This window comes from Bacillus rossius, chromosome 18, assembly GCF_032445375.1.
Source record: "Bacillus rossius redtenbacheri isolate Brsri chromosome 18, Brsri_v3, whole genome shotgun sequence".
NCBI classification, from domain to species: domain Eukaryota; kingdom Metazoa; phylum Arthropoda; class Insecta; order Phasmatodea; family Bacillidae; genus Bacillus; species Bacillus rossius.
In genome coordinates this window covers 8,757,140-8,780,894 of record NC_086345.1, presented here as the reverse complement: position 1 = coordinate 8,780,894, position 23,755 = coordinate 8,757,140, and the positions used below count along the sequence as shown (strand labels likewise).

Sequence of the window (23,755 nt, the reverse complement as noted above, 5' to 3'; positions counted from 1 at the left end):
ATTACTACTTGGCTAAACTAATGGCAAATAGCCAACCAGAATAATAATAATAAAAATAATGTTAGGGAACACTCCCGAACTTGAGAGATCAATAGGGCCACATCTCAAAAAAAAAATTTTTTTTTACATTTTTGTATATTTGTAATGTCTATGGCTATATCTATTTGGTATAACAAGGCCATATATGTAGTACAATAAATATTCACCTGAGATGAGATCTGTCATTACATTTTAAATTTGTAAAACAGAAATCAGAATAATACAGCCACATGTTGACATGCGGCCTTATTATTCGTACAGCTGAGGGTGGGTTGGAATACACCATGGCCATATTTTGACTTGTGCCATAGAAACAGTGCCGACATTATGCACTTCCTGATTGCTGAGGCTAAGAATAAACTTTCAATTATTCACTCTCCTGTAAAATTTAGTTTTTTTGAGATGTGGCCCTATTATTCTCGGTGTGCGACATCTCTTAACTAGGTTGCGGCGGCTGAATACGTAAACGGCGCGGGCGATGCAGCTCCGGCACGAGATGCTACCGCGGTGACCGCCGAAGGAAGAATCTCCCGCTCTTCCGGGTGACATGAAGTTAAGTTCGAGCGAGAGGCCCGGAGTCTTAGGGAGTGGGAGAAATGGCCTCTGATTGGCTAGAATAAGCCCGGCGGAGTACTTGCTCCGCCCTCCAAAAAAAGATATGAAGAGGGCTCTGGCAACTGCAGCTCACGGGCTCACCTGCAGTCTCTCCTCGGTGGCGAAGGACTTGTAGCAGCGCTCGCACTTCCAGGGCTTGGCCGGGTTGAAGCCCCTGCGCGGGCGGGGCGGCTCCCGGCCCGGGGCCCGGGCGTGCTCCGAGACATGCTCCACCAGCTCCTGCCTCGAGGGGAACTCCTGCAGGCACAACCACGCCTGTGCCTGCACCGTCCTTCTTCGCCGAGGGGGCCACAACTTTCCGAGCGTCACGACAATTCCAATATCGCACGAGGGGAATAGTCAGGTAGGTAGGTAGGTACGTGGCGGGGGAACGGGGAGAGGAGGACACGACAGGCGAGAGGTATAAATGACGCAGCACACTCGCATACTTACATACTTCCATACTTTCACACATGCATACTCGCGCAACGGCATAATTTAGTGCTCGCCCACTTGCACTTTTTTTTTTTATCTACAGCCTCAGCCAAAGAGAACTGTGTTTCCTATACCTAATAATACAATAAGCAAGAAGCTTCACTTCCGTCGCATGTGGACTCCACGCAAACACCTTTTTATATGTATTGATAAAAACTAGATGTTTGACCATGTTTATGAATGAGTTATTCAATGGTGAAGCTTAATTTAAAAAAAAAAAAAAAAAAAAAAAAAAAACACCATTGTGACAAGTCATATCAGTGCAGGGCTAAAATTATGATTGTTCCTTGCCCATACAGGAAACACGTGAAGAACATTGCATCGAACGCAGGTCAGCGGGAATAAAGTTCTGTCTACGAGTGTTAAGTTACTCGAAACTGTTATGGGTTGTGCTTTAAATAAAAGATCTTGAAATTAATTTTGAAATTTATTCCTCTCCCTACGAAAAATTACATGTCCGTCACACAACTTGTCCAAAAGTAAACACTTTTGTCCAGCGCTACACACAGTTCTTGGGCTTAACGAAATAATGTCCCTAGCAATTTTGTCCTCTGGCTGGATACCGAATAAAAGGGGATTACATCCCAGTGGACCATCGGACCACCCGGGGCCTAGCCTGCACATCTGGGGCCTAAATTTTTAATTCAAACATTCAAAAAAAAAAGGGGGGAAAAAATCTAAGTTGAAATATATTACTTGCAACATACAAGTTATCTACCTCTATTTGCTGATAATATATTTTTGTGAGACGCCAAACACCGCGACCTATAGCATACCACTAAAAACGACTGACGAGGCTACGTGACAGCCTACATACAACCACGCAAGGAAGAAGCAATCATGTGTCCTCAACGAGCGACCGAAGCTCACCTCTTACATTCAAGGACACAACAATACACAAAATACACAATGCTGCCAGCACACCCTCCAGCCATCGTAACACACAGCCTCCTCCTTAAACCTGTTAAGTCCTGAACAGGTATACGCCTCTTCTGGTATATTCCTTTGGTCGAACAAAGTAAACTTTTATTAATCCGCTTTTCCTTCTCCCTTTTAAGTTCATTGGTTTCGGTATTTCATAAGTGCATTTACATGCTCGAAGTTTGGACTGCCTTTCTCACACCGCGGGTTGTGCAAACTCACCAGATATCCCCCTCTCGCAGCGGTGTTAGTTTCTCCCATAATCCGGCCACAGTTCCGTGACGCAGCCGCCGCACCTCATTCCGCCAGCTGTTGCTTTGATTGTGTCCGTCTGTTGTGAGCATTGCACTTCACCTACCAACATTTTGTTTGCTTCCTCCCTTTCCTCCTCTATTTCTTCTTTCGCAACTACTCCTTCACCCTGCATTTCTTCCTGGCCCTTCTGAGTCACTCTTAGTTTCTCACTGTACCATCTTCATTAGACCTTGTCCTATTGTCATTTGTGTTTGTTCCATCTTCACCGCTTCTTTGCATTTTTTTCATTTCTTCTTGACCTATGTTCATCACTTCTCGGCTTTTCTTCAGCTATTCTCGGCACTTCTTCATCTCAATTTTGTCTATATCTTCATCTCTACTTGTTCCAATTTCATGTCTTCCTAACCCATTTTTTTTTCACTTCTCTGCTTTTCTTTAGCTCTTATGGTCTATTTTGACTTATAATAATTACTTATTCCTATAACCTACTGCAATTTTAACTTATGACCCAGATTAAATTTCTACTGAAACTTACACTAACTTTATTACACTCAAAGTAGCACTAACTTTATAAGTCTCAAAACTAACTACAGTTCCTAACAATAAGTTTATTCTTGAATAACTTAATACTATTTTTTTTTTTAAATTTTGTTTATTTTCATTTTGGAACTGAAAGTTAAAACTATTAATTAGGGCTATCCCTACTTGTCACCAAATGTTACGAGTGGGAAAACCGATTCTAAAAGGATATCCCAATTAACTGAATACAGTTTTATTTATTAACTACTATTTACACTTTAATTAAAAAACAACACTTAACACGTCTGTCCACAAATTTATCTCACTTTCAATTATTCCACAGTTTATTCTCCCCGCTGGAGCTCGGCTATACACAGGCTCTACCTACTGCTCGGCTCTTTCCTCGCACCTCTGTCCCAACACACTGCCACACACTGCCACACACTGCCTCACACTGCCACACACTGCCACACACTGCCTCACACTGCCTCACACTGCCACACACTGTCACACACTGCCTCACACTGCCACACACAGCCACACACTGCCACACACAGCCACACACTGCCTCACACTGCCACACACTGCCACACACTGCCACACACTGCCTCACACTGCCACACACAGCCACACACTGCCACACACTGCCTCACACTGCCACACACTGCCTCACACTGCCACACACTGCCTCACACTGCCACACACTGCCTCACACTGCCTCACACTGCCACACACTGCCACACACTGCCACACACAGCCACACACTGCCACACACTGCCTCACACTGACACACACTGCCTCACACTGCCACACACTGCCACACACTGCCACACACTGCCACACACTGCCACACACTGCCTCACACTGCCTCACACTGCCACACACAGCCACACACTGCCACACACTGCCTCACACTGCCACACACTGCCTCACACTGCCACACACTGCCACACACTGCCACACACTGCCTCACACTGCCACACACTGCCTCACACTGCCACACACTGCCACACACTGCCACACACAGCCACACACTGCCACACACCGCCTCGCACGACTCACTCGTACACAGCACGCAGCACAGTTCCGACGCACCAGTCTCCACATACGAAGCCCGATGTTCGTTGTCCGCTTTCAATCACAAAGGGGCCAATCGCTCACTTCACTTTAACTCTGAAGCTGACGTTGCCGTTTTAACACCCCTCAGCCCCTTCTGGAATGGTCTCGCTACCATCTGAAATGTCTCTTTGACAAACGAAGCTCCCAGAACAATGGCATTCTAGTTACGCCACTCCATGCGGCAGGGCTCTCGGAATGCGCAGAATGTACCAGCGAGACAGTAAGGCAATAGAACTATACGGAAATTCGCTAGGAGAGGGAAAGGGGGAGATGGTCGTAGTGGATTTCCCCAGAGACCAGCATGGCCAACGTGCCGCTCCAGCCACTGTAACAGCATGTGTATTGCGAGAGAACCTACGATACCATATACCATTTTGAAACGAAACTTCTTCACAGCCGGTACTGTAAGTGGAGGCAACGACTCACGAGTGTGTAATGAAAAGTGCAAGTATCAGGACTGGGAAGCTCAATGGTGGTGAGGAGGTGACAGACGCACGCACCAGAACTTCTCTTTTTATTGAAAGCCCACTAGTAACTCTTGGGCAAGCTCTAGTGAAGTGAAGCTACAGTAACGCATTTTCCGTTGCGCTGTGAAAATCTCAACTGTTAAAATTTGTATTGGAATTCATAATAGTGTTATGTATCATACTTTAGCTATCTTAGAACAATTAATTCATTCTTGCATTCCTCTGAAATATGAATAAAGATCTATTTTCAATGCATAATAGTGTGTGTTTCAAATATTTGTGTACCTACATTACAAATGTCTGTGAAGTTTCACTTTTCCACTTTTAGTGGCCACACACACCCATAAGTTTCGTCCCACAGTCCTATAGGTAATTATATTCAGCTAACACTGTATTTTAAATTAAAATTTACAACTCAAAAAAAGTTTTATATTTCACTTTAAAATTTTCGAGATATTTCCAGGTTCTCCATAACTATTTTCAAATTCCTTGTATTTCCTAGGAACACTATCAAATTCTATTGGTTTTTATCATCCAAAACCTTGATTTTTACAAGTTTAAGTAACAACTTTCAAATTCCCTACCTTTACAGGTTTTCCATTACTATTTTCAAATGGACGGTCTCCGGGTAAAAGGTAACAAGTCAAGAATTAACTTTTTGCAGGAGAAACAAAAAACTCTTAGATAAAAATTGAATTTGAATACTTAAATTTTTCTTGCATTATTGTTTTATTTACCAACATATTTACCAACTTAGTTGCCAATGATTAAAAATGCATTACATATTCTAAGTATACTTAAGAGTTTAAGTGACTTGTTGACCAAAAATCACCAAAATGTGACTTATTACCTTTTACCCGGAGACCGTCCAAATATTATAGTTTTACAGGTTTCCCAGGGACGACTCTCAACTATCCTGCCTTTTCCATGTTTTTTCATAATTACTTTCAAATTTCCTACAGTTTCCATGTTTTTCCCACGATAACTTTAAACTAGGGATGGGGCGACCGAATCCAATATCCGCTGAATCCGCCGAATCCTAGGGATTCGAAGCTTCGGCAGGTCTGATATAGGATTCGTCAAAGGATTCGGTTTTTTTACTATTTACGGAAAAAATAATACAGTAAAACTCGCTTACGAGGTCCCACATGGTAGGTTTTTTCGTATAAAGCGTTTAAAATGCTCGAGGTCTCATCATTTACGCCGTTAAATGTGTGATATAAAGTCCGTAAAAATTTTTTCTGAAACTTCCTGTCTCAAATAATGGCGCACCAGCCCACGTAAATATGAAGAAAAAACAAATGAACAACACCATACGAAGAAATATGGATGATGTACCATAACTACAGTACAAACCCAATAGTCATTTTAAGATAATTACCATAAAAAGAACAAGATTCTTTGTAGAATACCATAATTACTACAGAAGCATGATAGCTACCATATTTGCACTATAGTTACCGTAACAACCGAGATGTATATTTACCATGATAGTAATGTATTATTTATTTAAGACATATTAAATTAAAGAACATTGTTGAAAAAAAAAAGGATGTTAAACTTTGATATGTACGGTTGGCACATGTTGCTAAGAAATAATGCGATCTGAAAGAATGCAGTAGTACTACGAAAAGTGAAAATGGTACTCGTGGATTTTTAGGTTATGGCAGTCTCTTTCGTTTTTCAGTAATATCGGCCGAAAATTAACAAGCGTACTGTATCGGAAGTCGGCAGAAATGCTGATTCAACTAAATATTGGCAAAATCGGCTTCTTCAGTACAGCTCTACATTTGATGAGATGAGTAAACATATTTCAGACTTCAGGATATTGAAAAAGACTTTAATTTCCATGTAGGTTTACTGTGTGTATGTTTTTTTTTTTGCAAGTGTAAATTGAATTAAGTAAAATGCTTTTATTTTTATTACTTTCAATTGATTAAACTTTAATGACCAGTTACAGATATTTATGACACTAATTTTGAGGTTAAGCAATTTTACTAAAGCATTCCAGCCAAGCAGGTTGCCAGCAAGAGACGCTTCTCTTCTGCTGGAAACACTATCTCCAATCGTAGAGATAATTTAACTCCTGAACGTGCAGAACAAATTATTGTTCTGCATGATAGATTAAAGAACAGAATTTAATACTCTGTGACAATCTCTCTCAGAATTATTGTGAGGAAAATTGGATATGTTGAAACAATGTGAATGTACTTTTCAAACAACATGATTTTTGGTGCTAAGTTTGTTGAAGCTCAGTAAGGACTCCAGAAAAATTGACAAGGATGAAATTTTTCCAAAGATATGTTACATTTACACAAACATATACTTGGTTATGTTAGTTGGATGATATCAGTTACTATTGAACCAATGGAAACAAGTAAGATTCAATGGAAAAAAAATTTATTTTTTTTCTAGCAGTGCAAAATGTAAACACACTCTGTAAATAGTTACCCAAAATTAATAAGCCCACTTCATTTTAATACTTCATTCAAACATTATACTAAGTTTAAGATAAAAATAATTTCCCAAAAGTGTAACTGTACCACAAAAGCTCGAGCTCGGCTCAAAGTAAAATTCTTAGGCTCGCAGACCTCTAGCTTATTTATAGAAAAAATCCTAACCTCTAATCTGTACTAAAACTGAAATTTCTCAAGAAATTTTTTTTGTCTTTATATACACTTATACCAGAAATGTACCAAACTACATGTCATAAAGTCAAGGGACTTTTAGTGCAAGCAGAATACATCTCACTTACATTAGATATGTGGATATCATCTGTTAAAAGATTCTGGTTTGGGTTCGAGATTCGGCAATTCCAGTCGAGGATTTGAGTTAGGATTCGGATTCGAGGAAATCAGGATTCGCCCCATCCCTACTTTAAACTTCTCGGCTACTCGCCGACTCATCCGGGGAACTGACGTGCGCGCGGTCCTCACCCGAGAGCACTGCGGGCAGACGTCGACCCAGGCCCCCGGCTCCTGGCACGCGCTGCTGAGCACGGACGGCAGCCCCGTGATGGTCTCGGGCTCCCAGGGCTCGCCCCCGGCGTGGGCCAGCGCGTGCAGGCCCAGCACGGCCGCGCTGTCGAACTGCAGGCCGCAGCGGCAGCACTGCCACCGCGCCGCGGCCCTGCGACACCGGCACAGCGTGTCTCTCGTCCGCACGGAGAGTCGCGACCGAACCGAAACAAACACCGGTCAAGTGTGGTAACACACTAGGGATGTGCGAATCCTTGATTTTCAGTTCGGTTCGAATACGATTCCAATCCCTGGCAATATTTGATATATGAATCCGATTCCGAATATTAAGCACAGAATAATTAAAAATAACTGATTAATTTAAAAATAATGCGTGTTCTCTTTTTTCTAAATGTAACTACTGGCAATTATTTATTACACTGAGATTGAAATGTTTATAATTATGTAAACTTAATTAATAATAAACACCTTAAAATATGCAAAACAAAAGATATTCGATTCTCAAACTCAATCGTAACAAACTGCACGCCACAGGGAAATCTAAGTTTTATAAACGTTTCAGCAAACGAAACCATTTTTTTCTACAATAAATAGCCAAGATGTTTTTTTCTAGTAGGTATGTAATTGTTTTTGGTTTATAGTTTGCTATACGATGAAATTCCTAATTATAGTTTAAGCTCTTGAAATTCTTTTAATGTCACTGTGTTAATTATTTAATTTACATATCTCTCTTTGATATATCATATTATAAATACTTACGTAATAGTAACCTAATTTTATTTTTCACTGCTAGTATTTTCGAACCGTATTAAATTAATTTATAACTTTTGTGAATATTCGTAATACTGTTCAAATCCATGTACGTACAACGATTCCGGGTTCGGGTAATTCTGGATTCGAACCGTACCCGCAAATATCGGGTACTCGCACATCCCTATAATACACCATATCGTGGGCGTACAAGGAAAACTCACTAAGTCCAGTTAGATAAAAAAAAAATATTTATATGACAAAGTCCAGTTTAATGTGTTTCATGACAAGTACATAATATGACAAGTATATTATGTATTATGTTAGATTAAACATGTTTCAGTACCTACGTATATATTTTACAAACCCATATGACTATAAAAATCAATTTTTCTCATAATTTCATTATATGGACTTAAAGGGTTTTCCTTGTACGACCACGATATAACACAGAAATGGAAGTTAATACACCACGAAGCACCAAAAGGCAACTAAAATCATGAAATAAATCAGCTATTACTTGACATCTGTCACATTAACGAAATTACTCCTACTACATGCCCTATACTGAGAGCTAAGATGTTACACATGAAGAAAAAAAAATCCTTACACTAATATAAAACACTAAGGATGCTTTAAAACTCACACAGTTGAACTACCTTACTTGGGCACAGGCTACAAATGGTCTTAATTATGTGATGTTAAATCCTTTAAGTTGATGAATATTTATACTATCACAAATAGGTGTTCTTTATAAAACTGTCAATATTTATGTTACACTACTACTGTACCTATGTATAAAACGAAAACATCCCAAAAACCACCAAAACCTTTAAGTTTTCATTTTAGGGAAAAACTGAGAGAATTGATTCCCTTTTTTAAAACCTAACTATATTTCTGTTCAACAAGATGGCTCTATTGGTAGTTAAAAATATAAAGTTACATCACTTTTGCACTGAATTGATTCATTGGTTCGTTGATATTCTTGAATGCAATAATACCTGTTTTGCTTCTGGGTACACTTGAGAGGAGTTATTTTTAGATCTTAAAATGGCTGTCACTTTTTACGTATTCATTTTAAGGAAAAAACTGTAAAAATATTTCCCCTTTTGATAATGTAACTATAATTCTGTTTAGCAAGATGTTACTATTGGTTTCTAAAATTAAATGATTAAATAAATACACAACAATGCTTGCTTCTCCCTACTTCTTATTACACATTTATTACTTGACTTCCGCCACATTCACGAAATTACTCCCACAAAATGCCGTACACCGAGATATAAGATGTTACACATCAATGAATTTAAAAGTTAAAAAAAAAAAAAAAAAAAATTTAAATTTAAGTTTTTGTCCAACAGCCAATTAATGCACCACAATTTTGTATAACTAAAAGCGTGGGGTGCCTGATTTCATTTGTCTTCAATTTTATATCGGTAATAACAATATGGTTTGTAATAGATTTTTATCACTAATTTTAGGATATAGTCATTTAAAAATTGTTAGTATATAGTTATTATGAAAATGAATATATGAACTAATAACAATAATGAACTAAATTTAGTAATCAGGTGCTTCAACTTGACACACATTGAGTGACTTGAGAAAAAAAATTTTTAAGTGCCAGCGATTTGTGATCGGACATTTTTAAGTACAATTATTTATTATTATTACTGTCGATATTAGAAATTAATAAAAACTGTAATTGGAAAACTGTAATTGGGCTATATCCCTTAAGAACCCAGTTCTCCCCACATTATAAACTCGTAGCAATACATACCGGTGAAACTAATAAAAACGTGGTAAAAAAAAGAATCTATTGCTATTTGAATTTGTTATGTTTTATTCAAATTCAATTCAAAATAATAGGATTCATACTAGCCAAGGTACATAATACATATACAAGGCCTTTTCCATTGATTAAGCTTAGTTTTACGGAAACAACACGAACAAAAAATTTGCTTACCTTTCAATGTGCTTTTTGATGAGACTGTACTTCACTTTGTGTTTCCTCCTGTCACCGTCGCAATGCCTGGCCGCGAACCTAAGGACACAAAACCAACCCTCTGAGAGCCGCGCAAGGGGGGGGTCAGGCTAGTGCAAGGTCAGCACAGCAGTGAAGGGTAGGGCAGTCACCTGTCCCGGCAGATGCTCCCGGAGTCATCTTCGTCGTCGTGGTCCTCGCACGACAGCTGCAGATTCCCGTGCACGCCGCCGCCTCGCAGGAACACGCGGTGGCACTCCCCGCACACCTGCGGGTGCTTCTGCCGACACAGCCCCCCCGCCCGCGCGTCACACACAGACCCGCAAACCACTCCACTCCCTGGCACGCTCTCGCACACGCTCGGCCGCCGTCAGGCGGACTTCACGTCACTGGGGCCAGGGGCGCAACAACAGGAAGGGGGGCGCAAGGGTATTTTGCCCCCCTCTGAAACCTTGAAGTGGGGGCAAACGGGGGCAAAGAAAGTGCTGTGGAAATCAATTTTTAGATAATAAAACTGCTTAAATACCACCATTTTCCACCTTCAAATACAAATTTTACCCGGGGGAGGACCCCCGCCCGGACCCCACCGCTTCAATAGGGGGGAGGGGGGGGATAGATGATTCTTTATGAAAAGGTATATTACCCTATTACCCCCCACCCCTTTTGGAAATTTGGTTGTTGCGCCCCTGACTGGGCCATTCGAACATTATGTTATTGGTAGAGAGGAAAGATTATACGGTTTAAATTTTAGTCAAATTTCATTTTTTGATAACAATGGATTTTGGTGTTATTGTTCTTTTATATATATATATATATATATATATATATATAAAAGCACTTTTTTTTTTAATACTAACTCCACCAAAATAGTGGTAAAATTTATATGCTGCATTTTTTAAAATTAAATGATTTGTAATAAATCGGTCTAAAAGTGATTCAATAAGAGATGCACCATGTGCTGTGCTTTTCCCCACTCAGCTACTTTCTAATATTATTATACTAGATAGGTTTGACTGTTGGTTACTATTACTTTCTGCCGATATTGATATATATATATATATATATAAAATTTGTAATAGTGTATAAGGGTAGGTCAAACAACACAGATATTATTCAGGTTCTGGTAATTATGTGTAATATTTAATTACATGTGTGGCAATTTATTACATCGGCGCCTATTGCTGCACAAGGGCCTAACCCACTTAACACAAATGAGAATTAGACACAACACAAAACATAGGTTAATATGACAGGTTCATTCATATCTCGGTAAATTGGTAAGGAAAATTAACATACGTTGAAACTTTATTAATTGCAAAAATTTTAAATAAAATATTTAAATAAAATTTATTATCAATAAATTACTGAACTGGGTTGTGGAATGACTATCATGTTCGTTAATCATCTGGATATTTACGTCGCACACATGATTACGATACAACAGTTCATTTAGGTCCATTCAAAAATACGTAATATTATGTTGCACTTTTGCGTGATCAACGAGTTAGCAATCCACAAAATCAAGTATTTAAATAACAATTTCAGTTCGTTGTAGAGTTCGTGTACCTAGGCTTTAGCTCAGTTTTACGATCGGTAGAACACAAAACTATCTCTCTCGTTTCACCTCTGGGTTAAAATTGATAAATTAGATAGTTTACAATTACAATAATCTTTACTGTTTTTGGTTATTTAAAGTCTTTTAAAATGTTGATAATATAATTTAAACTCAATGTTCTTTCACTTAGTACGTCGCTATAACAACTTTAGTATGGCGCTGTTTCACATGGTATGGAAGGTTTTTACTTACATAAACTAATCACTCCTGGGTACATATTCGTCAGAATATGCCCTAACAAACTAGTAAACATTTAACAACACGACGAAAAAACTCATCCTTTGTTGCGGATGGTCTGAAATAGCTAATATCTTTTTTTCTTTTGAATTTTTGACAGGCTCCGCGCCCTTGCATCTCACTGGGACGCCATCTCTTACATAACTCTTTCTCAAATAGAAACGTTCCAGACGCCTTCTACTTGAAACATGGCCTCTGATTGGCCGGGGCGGAATGCTGTTAACGAAATTTACAAAATCACATCTTGTAAACAAAAGGTATTAACAAAGTTGCAAACACAAAACTGAATTAAATTTAAAAACAGAATTTCCAACAATGCCACATCCTTCGTATATGACACGTATAATAACACAGTTTATACGTTTTGTTCAATTGGTCCTTAGAGGGGTATATCTAATTGCCGGTCCATATATGTCTTCCCCACTACATAGAGCATATCTCTCATAGATATACCTAATTAATAGGAATATATATTTAATAACTTTTGCGGGCGAACAATATACAAATTAAATAATAAAATTTCATAATAATAATAACAGTCAATATAATAAGTTTTTATAAATAATAGTATCATTAAAATAAGTCATAACTTTCTGTGCATTCTGAAAATAGTAACAGCACAGAATTGCCGCCCTTGTCAATCATATTGAACTGCAATCGTTGACCTGTTCAAAACAGTACAATGTGATTGGCAGTTTACCGTCTCTCTCGCACTATGTACAACGAATAGCCTTGTCGCCTAGCGGCGCGCGCACCCCACATAAAAAAAACTTGGAGCGACCGAGTTTCTTCTTCTCCTCCTTTTTTATTTATTTATTTTTCTATCGTCCTTTCGACCGTTACACCAGACAATTCGCGCAATTTTAATCACTTTGCATCGGGTCGTCGCCGCTAGCAGACCTGCGCTGGAATGGTCCAAGGGTTTTCCCGCGCAAAATCTTCTCTGCTGGACCTGCTACAGCTCTCCGACGGCGTCTACTCCCTTGAGCCGTTCCTGTTGAGAGGGACGTGGGAGGACATACTTACTGTAAGTAGCAGTCTCATATGGCTGTAGCGGGTGTATGTACATGTGAGTCAACAATGTGACGTTCTCCAGGACACGTCACGGCAGTGGATCAACGTCCACCCGCGGTGCAAACGACATCGACGACGGCGGCGGCTGAGGAGGCATCGGGACAGCGCCCGACCTCAAAGCGGCCAACACCAACACCTGCTCCACACCTCACGTCGGCGGGATTGGCGTGTGGCGGCTCGCAGTACCGGACACCACGGCTCCTGGCTCCGCGGCGAACTGCGGCTGCAGCTGCCGCCCTACCCCACGAACACGTGAGAGGCGGCGTCGGGACGTCTGCGGTGCTGCTCGTGTCGGCGGAACCGCCACTTCTCACAAGGACGCACTCGTCGGGTCCCATCACTGATAGGTACACAGCCGTTGCGAACCGTATTGTGTACATTTTAACTTACAAGTGTCCCGGTCATTAAACAGTCTTAAAACTCTTCACTCATGTGTGAATCGTGCACTTGTAACGCACGAATGTCGGCAGGCTAAGACATCTTCTGTGCTTAACGTAGCCTATCCACAAGCCAGTTCAGTATAAAATAACTCTATTAAAACAAATAGTAACTAATGGGATCAAATAACATCAGATATTAAATAATAAGTATAGTAACTTAGGCTAACCATTCAATAACTTTCAAAGTGAAATTGTTACATCTTAACAATAGGTATTATTAGCTAGATAACATTCAAGCATAACTTTAACTAAACTGATTTTCGTGTTAATGAAAGGGTTTGTGTACATCATTGTTAGGCATCCTTATGCCTTCAGGTTGTACCTGTTTTATTCTATGTACAATTTCATTATGCATCTCGTGCATTTCCATAAGAATCATTTCACAATCTTTCATAACTTCATAATATCAACAATTGATAAAATTAATAATTCTCACTAACATCTCATATCATATACATAACATCATATTTACAATATCACTTCAAGGAACATTTCATATATTTCATAATTAAAATCATTTGTTTATGTTAGCAAACAAATCAACAATAGTTTTGATTTCGTTTAAGTACACGCATCATGTGTAACTTGTGCTTGGAAAGGGAACGCACAGTGTTTCCTTCTCTTTTATCTCTCTTTTATCGCAGCTTATCGCTCGGCGAAGGCGGCCTTTCTTTTTCTTTCTTTTATTTTACTCGAGTGTCTGATGAACTTTTATTTCTACCATTTCTCGCAAGGTAGTATTTTTTTTTTTCTGTAATCAGCTGGGTTCTCATATAACGCAAACAGCTGTTTGGAAAGCGTATAGCAGTCTCCCTCTCATCTCAACCATTAGTTTCCTTTTCAGGCATCCGATGCGGGCTTCGCAGGATCCTGACTGTGTATTCATATCATTCAGAAATTTCTCTGATATGAATTGTTTCTTGTTAAAATCACTTGAGATTCATGATCTCGATGCAAAGGATAATTCTATCCTGACAAAGCCAAGTGAAACAAAAAAAAATGCTTTCATGATAGCTTGCAAAAAAATTTTTTTTTTCTTTTCTGGCTGGCTCAATTTTGCAGTAACTTAGTACTTGTTTATAATACAGCCTGCTGACATTTACTGCAACAGTGCACTAAGTCCGCGACATAGTTGTTAGACATTGAGTTTTTCAGGTCTTCGTTTGACATCATATTCGCCTACTCGACGATTACAAACATAAACAAACAAAATCTGAAGTGCCACGTTGAATGAAATTAAAGTCTTTTGTATAGGTTTTTTTTTTCTCACAATAAATAACACAAAGTCGTTCGTATATACCTTGTTATCATTTCATAAATATCATTATTTAAAATAACCAAATGAAATTAATTTAAAGAAATAGCTTTCTAATACTGAGTGGATTTGTATGCGAAAGGAATGCATACTTTTCTACTCTGCATTCAGGGCAGAATGCAACCCTATGAGATCGTTTGCAAAGACCTACTTCAATCATAGAATTCGTGTAAAACAAAAGTATTACATTTGCAAAAAAAAAAAGAATATTTTTTTTTTTATCTTCTTCTGCAGCAGGGTTTAATAAAAAAAAATCTCGGCGATTGTTCGTAACTTCAGTGATGTGTTGTGCTTCGGAAAAATTGGAGTAACCACATCAGTAATTCAAGGTAACTTTATTATTATTATTATGCTAGTAGTTGCAAAGTGTTCATGTGCTTCTTAGATGCTTTGTAGAACAGTGCTCACCCATGTTTACACAGCTAGGCCATACTTCTCTCACACAAGTTAGTCGACAACACACAAGCTTGACATTTCTTTTTGCTAGTTAGTATGATAGTACTTACAGATAGGCGCATCTCATTACATAGATTCAGGTATTACTGTTAGTGAACTTATACTCACACGAAGAATAATGCAGACCAACTGACAAACAATATTATAGACATAATACACTATTAAATTCGAAGATTCATTAAATCTGTGTGGGTGGCATTTCACTTCACCTCACTACAGGCAATAATAAGCGGGAATTGCTCTTCCGCATCGACGCGACGATAATGTACCAAGCGGGTATCACACTTCCGCTACACATTAGGTACCTGTTAGTGGTTGCAATACGCCTCACATGGCGTATCAAATTACACAGTAACCATTTAATACCTTTCACATTCATACTGGTCAGGTCCTGGCTCTGACCTAGACATTCCGATTGCGCTCAGCTGTTATAGTACCTATACTCGTACTATACAGGTGTTTCACTAGCTTGTGTCGAACTTGTTCACTGGGACACAGGTTTCTTGTAGGCTCTCAACTGCGAAATATTATACCGGCCTACTGGTCGGCCTGTAGATGGGTCTTCCAGAGCATAACGATTCTCTTGAACTATGTCAGTTATGACATATGGTCCGTCGAAAAGCAGAAATAATTTCCTGGTGACATTCTCCCATGCCTTGCTGACAGGAGATGTCTTCTTGAGCACAAGGTCGCCGATATTAAATTTAGACAATTTGGATGCTGGTTTCCTTCTTCTTCGTACATCAGCTTCTGCTGTGAGCTTCATTCTTACGAATGCTTCCACTTCTTCTCCTGTGGGTAGTATTGTCCTTTCGGGCTCCTTGTCACAGTGGGGTATAAATTCAGGGTTGGTCATATAGAGATCCTTAATAGTTTAACGTGCCAGTGTTGGCACGTCCCCCTGGAGCTGGTGATCTGGCTCCTTCTTGACGATTCCACTGTCGGTTCCCTGCTGCTTCAGACACAGCAGCTTTGAATTCTGCTGCCACCTGATTTGCTGGTCCCTGGTTGTAGTACGTCGTCTGCTGAGATGTAGACGGTGCAGCAAATGGTGGTGGGAATGTTGTCATCTGTGTGTTCCGGTTGTACGAGAGGTGGCTGTTCTGGGCATGGCCGCCACTCGTCTCGTTAGTCCTGGGGGCATAGTGATATGGCGGGCGGTAGTCCTCAGGTTTGCCGTTGTAGCGGAGCTCGTCGGTACGGCGGTACTTCTTGCAGTACTCCAGCTCGTCTTCTGACGATGCTCTCCGGCGGCGGTCTGCTGACTCCCTGGGTGGCCGTGACTCTGGCGAGAATGATCTTCGCTTGTTGTGTCGGTAGTCCCCCTGCCTCCGGCGGTGGTTTGCTTCGTCATCGCTGTGGTAATTCCTGGAGTTGGACCACCACGTCTTCCTCTTGTAATAGGGGGTCTTCCTGTAGCCTGTCTGGTATTGATCGTTCTGGCTAGGTCCTCCTCCTCTTGGCTGCCAGTTCATCGTGTTTACCGCTGCCTGTCTGAGCTCCTTGGGTTTTCCCTCGCGATTCTGCCAGTAGTTGTGGACGGGCTGTTGTCGGTGGGGCTGTGGAACCCTCTCACTCTCCTCTTTGGTATTGGGTGCTCGGTCCATTTTCTCAAGTTTATCATAATTGAGAAGGCGCTCGCGGAACTCTGTCACATCACGGTATGGCAGGCCTGATAACTGCTTCTGATACTTGAGTGGGAGCTGCGTGAGGATGGCCGCGATGAATTCATCATCCGTCATGGGCTGATCCAAGTAGCGTGTCTTCTCAAACATTGCTGATAGATGCGCTTCCAAGGACGCGCACTTCCTTGGGTCATACTTCTCCGTGTGAAGCTGTGCACGGAGGTGACTCTGTATTCGGATGTTCCAATACTGGTTGTGGAACAGGGACTGGAACTGGGCGTAACTATGCGTTGATGCACTCAGCATCTCCCACCAGTAAAATTCCGGTCCTTTCAGGGCGCTGTCGAGACACTTCAGTATCTCTGTATCTCTCAAATGAAAGGTTGAGGTGTACTCCTCAAATCTTTTCAGAAAACGGATGGGGTTCTCTGTAGCTCTGCCAGCAAACGTGGGCATAGCTTCTGCCCAATGCTTTGCTGGATGGTGCATGAGCGTGGCCGTGTCAATGTTGGATGGGCTCAATATAGGGGTTTCTCTGGGCAGATCCATTTGAACGGTAGGTTGATTGTGGATGGGTAGCAGTGGAATTGTGTACATCTCACTGGGGCACGGTTGCCTGTCTACTGGGGCAGTCGGTACAGTTGACACAGGGGCTGTGTGTGACGGTACATGAGCTTGGCGGTCAGCTGACTCACTCCTGGGACTGGGGTGTACACTAAGGTGCTCGATTCTATCTCGTAGTGTGGCAGTAGCCACCTCCATGTCCTCCAGTCTATGTTCGAGATGCTGGAGATGTCCTCGCACCTCCTCCCTAGCGCTAGCTTGTCCCTGGTGTTCATTCGAGATCATGTTTCGTATGGATGTTACATGAGTCTCCAGACTGTCCACACGACTACTGTTCTGTGATACCTGCTCAGATATCTGCTGGACCTGTTCGTGTTGCTGGGCCAGCCTAACCTCAATGCTGTGTTCCAGGCTCTTTAATCCTGAGTTGGTCTGATCCCTCAGCGCTCGCAGCCGCCCCATTTGAGTATTGTTCTGTTCTAATTTCGCATTTAGGGATGCATTATGCTGCTCCATTTGAGTATTATTCTGCCGTAATAACTGCACGAGTGCTTCCAGTGTCACAGGTGATGTAGCAGTATTATCTGGCAATGGTGTTATGTTAGGGACAGTGGCCTCCCTTTCCTCCTGCTCCCCTGTTGCTGGTGACATGGGCCGCCCTAACCTCTCAGTCACGGTGGTAGAGTGATCACTAGGTCCCTCCACACAAGTGTTCCCTGGTGAACCCCCTGCTGATGATGTCGCCGTGTCACTTCCTGAATTCCCTGTGTTATCGCAGTCTTCACACACACTGTCACGCCTACTCCTGAGCGAGTATGTGGGGTGGTTGTGTGCCATGTTATTATAATGGATTAGATACACTATGCAGGATCAAATGACAACTTGAAATAAGGTGTGACAACTCAGTGTCAACACACTCGGGCCCCACGTTTATGTGCGCCACTATCTCTGTACTGTGCTTTTCCCCACTCAGCTACTTTCTAATATTATTATACTAGATAGGTTTGACTGTTGGTTACTATTACTTTCTGCCGATATTGATATCTATCTCTATATATATATATATATATATATATATATATATATATATATATATATATATATATATATATATATATATATATATATATATATATATATATATATAATTTGTAATAGTGTATAAGGGTAGGTCAAACAACACAGATATTATTCAGGTTCTGGTAATTATGTGTAATATTTAATTACATGTGTGGCAATTTATTACATCGGCGCCTATTGCTGCACAAGGGCCTAACCCACTTAACACAAATGAGAATTAGACACAACACAAAACATAGGTTAATATGACAGGTTCATTCATATCTCGGTAAATTGGTAAGGAAAATTAACATACGTTGAAACTTTATTAATTGCAAAAATTTTAAATAAAATATTTAAATAAAATTTATTATCAATAAATTACTGAACTGGGTTGTGGAATGACTATCATGTTCGTTAATCATCTGGATATTTACGTCGCACACATGATTACGATACAACAGTTCATTTAGGTCCATTCAAAAATACGTAATATTATGTTGCACTTTTGCGTGATCAACGAGTTAGCAATCCACAAAATCAAGTATTTAAATAACAATTTCAGTTCGTTGTAGAGTTCGTGTACCTAGGCTTTAGCTCAGTTTTACGATCGGTAGAACACAAAACTATCTCTCTCGTTTCACCTCTGGGTTAAAATTGATAAATTAGATAGTTTACAATTACAATAATCTTTACTGTTTTTGGTTATTTAAAGTCTTTTAAAATGTTGATAATATAATTTAAACTCAATGTTCTTTCACTTAGTACGTCGCTATAACAACTTTAGTATGGCGCTGTTTCACATGGTATGGAAGGTTTTTACTTACATAAACTAATCACTCCTGGGTACATATTCGTCAGAATATGCCCTAACAAACTAGTAAACATTTAACAACACGACGAAAAAACTCATCCTTTGTTGCGGATGGTCTGAAATAGCTAATATCTTTTTTTCTTTTGAATTTTTGACAGGCTCCGCGCCCTTGCATCTCACTGGGACGCCATCTCTTACATAACTCTTTCTCAAATAGAAACGTTCCAGACGCCTTCTACTTGAAACATGGCCTCTGATTGGCCGGGGCGGAATGCTGTTAACGAAATTTACAAAATCACATCTTGTAAACAAAAGGTATTAACAAAGTTGCAAACACAAAACTGAATTAAATTTAAAAACAGAATTTCCAACAATGCCACATCCTTCGTATATGACACGTATAATAACACAGTTTATACGTTTTGTTCAATTGGTCCTTAGAGGGGTATATCTAATTGCCGGTCCATATATGTCTTCCCCACTACATAGAGCATATCTCTCATAGATATACCTAATTAATAGGAATATATATTTAATAACTTTTGCGGGCGAACAATATACAAATTAAATAATAAAATTTCATAATAATAATAACAGTCAATATAATAAGTTTTTATAAATAATAGTATCATTAAAATAAGTCATAACTTTCTGTGCATTCTGAAAATAGTAACAGCACAACAATAAAACAATTTTTTTTTTTTCCTTATTCATTCACGCCGGTACAATTTTTTGTCCGGAAATGACGACACTCCTTGAACTTCAAATATCGAAAGATTACTTTTTTTTAACAGTCTAAATTAAGTTTGGGTTAAATGCTGGTTAATTCCATGATATAACTTGGATTTCGGTGCTACAGGATGTTTTACTTGCATTTCGGTGTTATTTCAGTTTTATCGCAATTCACCATGTAAATTTGTCCCTAGCTATTGGGCTTTTTGTCCTTTGGGGCATGTGAAAACTATCTATGGTCCAATGAGAACGCAGTTTAAGTGTGTAAAATGGTATGCACTTCCAGACTCTCTCCACATAATAACGCAACTTTTCCAGGTCTCTACTGGTTTGATGCAAGTGCCCCAGTTCCACATACCAACACTTTCATTTCTCTAACACCAGATCTTCCCATCTGTCGTGATCTGTTTCAAGTATTACAATGACTACAAGTGCAGTTTTGAACTATTTACTTTTTCCTCACCAAGTTAACCAACCTGCTCATGGCCGATGACTGCTTCACTGTCGCAAAGGATCAAGACTAGCGCTGAAGCTAAAAATAACTGGGAACACAAAGAAAGTGCAGATGCAAGTGTGCATGAGAAACATCCCTACACTCGTAACTGTTAGTGAACCAGTAAACTCCCCCCCCCCCAAAAAAAAGGGGCTCAGTTTGTTTCAAGATGTGACCCCCTCAGTGCAACGTCATTAGATTGTTGCAGCGAACTCAATCCATCCCACGATAAAGAAGCTAAATTCACGACCAAATTTGACTCTTACGCTTACTTTGATGTTTCAGTTCTCAAAGAATACTGAACAGGATAAACACCACATAGTGTTTTGGCCCAGCGAGTGCTAAATCAGCTTGTTTTACAGGAAGCTTTTCCCCCCTGATAAAATTATTAGCAATGATTCTTCCCTCGACAGTGTTGACATCATAGGCAAGGACAGCCCCACAACTCTACAAACTCGGGGCTCCGCTTCGATCCCGTATCAGCTGCCTGGAAGGAGCGTTTATAAAAAAATACCTGTGCAGTTATACCGTGTCTTACTATAGAAAAATGTACGAGGTCTCACAACTAAATCTACTGAATTCTTTGACAATCTTATAAATTCTCATTATGATATTATATGTCTTACAGAAACCTGGTTCAATGATTCCAGTATGAATTCTCACTACTTCACTGACCAATTTCTTGTGTACAGGAATGTTAGCAATCCTTTACTGATGTGAAAAGAACGTGGTGGTGGTGGGAGGACAAGCCTCGAGCCACGGCGGCTAGGGCGGCGACAAGGCCCCGAGATGTGTCGAGTTGAGGAACTGGAGGAAGGCGAGTACTCCCCCGACTCGTTGGCCGCACGTTACGAGGTGTTACAATTGCTAGGAGAGCGAGGCGATTAACGGGAGCCGACATTTTCCCCTGAGGTTGACACATTTTGTAAACACACACTTTGTGTGTATTTCGTTTGCAGAACAGTGGTGTGTGGTGCGCGGAGGCTCGTTCGTGTAACAAGACGACCATAATTTTTGTGCAGAAGAGTTCACTATCTGTTTGTTAAAATTGTTCTTATGAATTAATTATGAATAAACCCTATCATGCCTCTCAACCACTTGCAACTCACTCGCAACCGTTCTTACGACCTTGTAGTCCGTTTCCTATCATTCTTGATAAGTGTGCCAAAATTGAGAACAAATGTACAGCACTCTCCAATATCATAATCGTCCATCACTACAAATCCTATCTGCCCTCCAATCGGGGAGGGCGGGTGACTGCAGAACGCCAGCGTCACGAGCAGAAACACAAACCTTTTTCTGCTGCCCAAGATGCAACGGTTGACACAAATTATTGATTCTTTACATTCATTCCCTGAATGAGCATTGTGGTCAGGCTACAGCTATACACAGTACAAATTAAGTTCTTGTGTACTATCATTGCCACTAATGCCTCACCTGCAAATAATTACTAACAATAAAATCAAGTCATGAAATAACTCAATTTAACCCAGTACAATGAGATACTGTACGGTTGCAATAAAAAAAGCTCTATTAAACAAAACCATTTATTTGTGAGATTTTTTGTAAAGAGGTAAAATTTTAGCAACAACATTTTTAATTAGAGAATATACTTGTTATTTTAATACTTAACAACATGCAATGAAGAAGGGTTCAGAAATTTGTACAATGCTAAAAATTTCATAAGATTTAAAAATCTTCTAAGAAAACCACAAGGCATTAAGTATATTCGGAAACACATTTCAAGGCGTTAATTATTATGTGATACCAATTCTAACTGTTATAGGTTGTAGTGAGATTCACTACGTTCAGACAACGTAATAAACTAACAGTGATTTGTTGTTGTCTCTATAGCATTGTGATGGTAACCCCTAAAAAAGGAACAATTAAGTATAAGCTCACACAATGAGACATTGTCCTGAAACACAAGTTACATCACTGGATAATGATAAACTATTCCATGCTTACATATACCCGGATGCAGCACTTCCTACTAAAATTGCTTGTAACTTTTAAATAACTGGGTAGTTTTCATACATGGAAAGAAAAATCAAACACAATACAAAATATTGGAAGGAACATGCCAAAATTATTTTTATGTTAAAGCGCTAAAAACTTTTCACAGATAATTTCCACATGAATTATGTGCATGGTCTTCAACTACTCATATTTAATGTACGACTATATTCTAAAGTGAGGTATCAGGAAAACCAAAAGGTTTTGGAAATTGAAGTTTCCTGACTTTGAGCATAGATGCTGATTATTTCAGAACTTTTTTGAGACTTTCGCGACCAGTTTCCTTACTCTTTTGCGACTATCGTAACTTCCCGTACCCGTAGACACTGTGAACAAAGAAAAATGGTCTTATGCTTAGATTTTAATTCTCTCTGGCTAACCAACAAGTAAACATCCGGATGTGCGAAAAATTATTCGGATGCTCTCACGAGAAAATTTTTTTTGAAAGTATGTTATTTCCAAAGTTACAAAAAATAATTTATAAATATTGTTGCTTACTTACATCCTTCGTTTTTCCCGTCTTATACTTCTTTGATGTGAAAAGACCCAAACTCTTCTTTCGATAATGCTGCTTTCCTTTCCTTGTTTTTCTCCTCCTTGTTCTTGACTGCGTATCACCCTAAAATTTGAAGAATTTATGTTTACTTCTTGCTTCAAACCATATAACAGCTTCAGAGCTGCAGCAAATTTTCATTAAAAGATACTGTATTCATTACAGGCACCAAAAAAATTACAGTCACCATTTAAAAATACCTCTTTAAAAGAACCTTTAGCCAGAAACAATCCTTTGAAAGTGAATTTGAATTGATGCCTGTTATTTTAAATAGCTTTCTCAAAAGTTTTAAGGTTCCTCCAGAATTGCTGATGCAGCCTTTTGTAAAAGGACGAAGCGTTTGTGTCCTTGCACACATCCTTGTGGTTTGTGGCCATTTAGTAAACCTGTTAATATAGTCTGCTAGTATCAGTCAACTGTTGTCCACACTAGCTTATATGCTTTTATATTCATCTATTACTGTCAAATGACTAATTTGAATGTGTAAAAATTAAAAATTGCTTTTAAACCAGTGTGTGAAAAATATATTTCTTTTTGACACACCAGACTGTGTTAGCGTGAAAATTATTTGGATGTCCTTTGATGGCTAGTTTCTCACTGAATGCATCCCAGCCATGGAAGGATCCTCTGGTTAAGGTTAC

At 39.7% G+C, this 23,755-nt stretch overlaps 1 protein-coding gene across 2 annotated transcripts in view; it reads right to left on the bottom strand.

Annotated features, from left to right (window-relative positions):
• Positions 1–23,755, bottom strand: part of LOC134541229 (PR domain zinc finger protein 10-like) — a 119,073-nt gene that overhangs the window by 53,555 nt on the left and 41,763 nt on the right. For both annotated transcript variants that reach the window (XM_063384494.1, XM_063384495.1), the window contains 5 exons: positions 23,064–23,180; positions 10,274–10,401; positions 10,104–10,181; positions 7,346–7,538; positions 736–891 (listed from right to left, as the gene is read on the bottom strand). In XM_063384494.1, the coding sequence (XP_063240564.1) occupies positions 736–891; positions 7,346–7,538; positions 10,104–10,181; positions 10,274–10,401; positions 23,064–23,180 (672 nt within the window). The remainder of the gene's footprint in view (positions 1–735; positions 892–7,345; positions 7,539–10,103; positions 10,182–10,273; positions 10,402–23,063; positions 23,181–23,755) is intronic.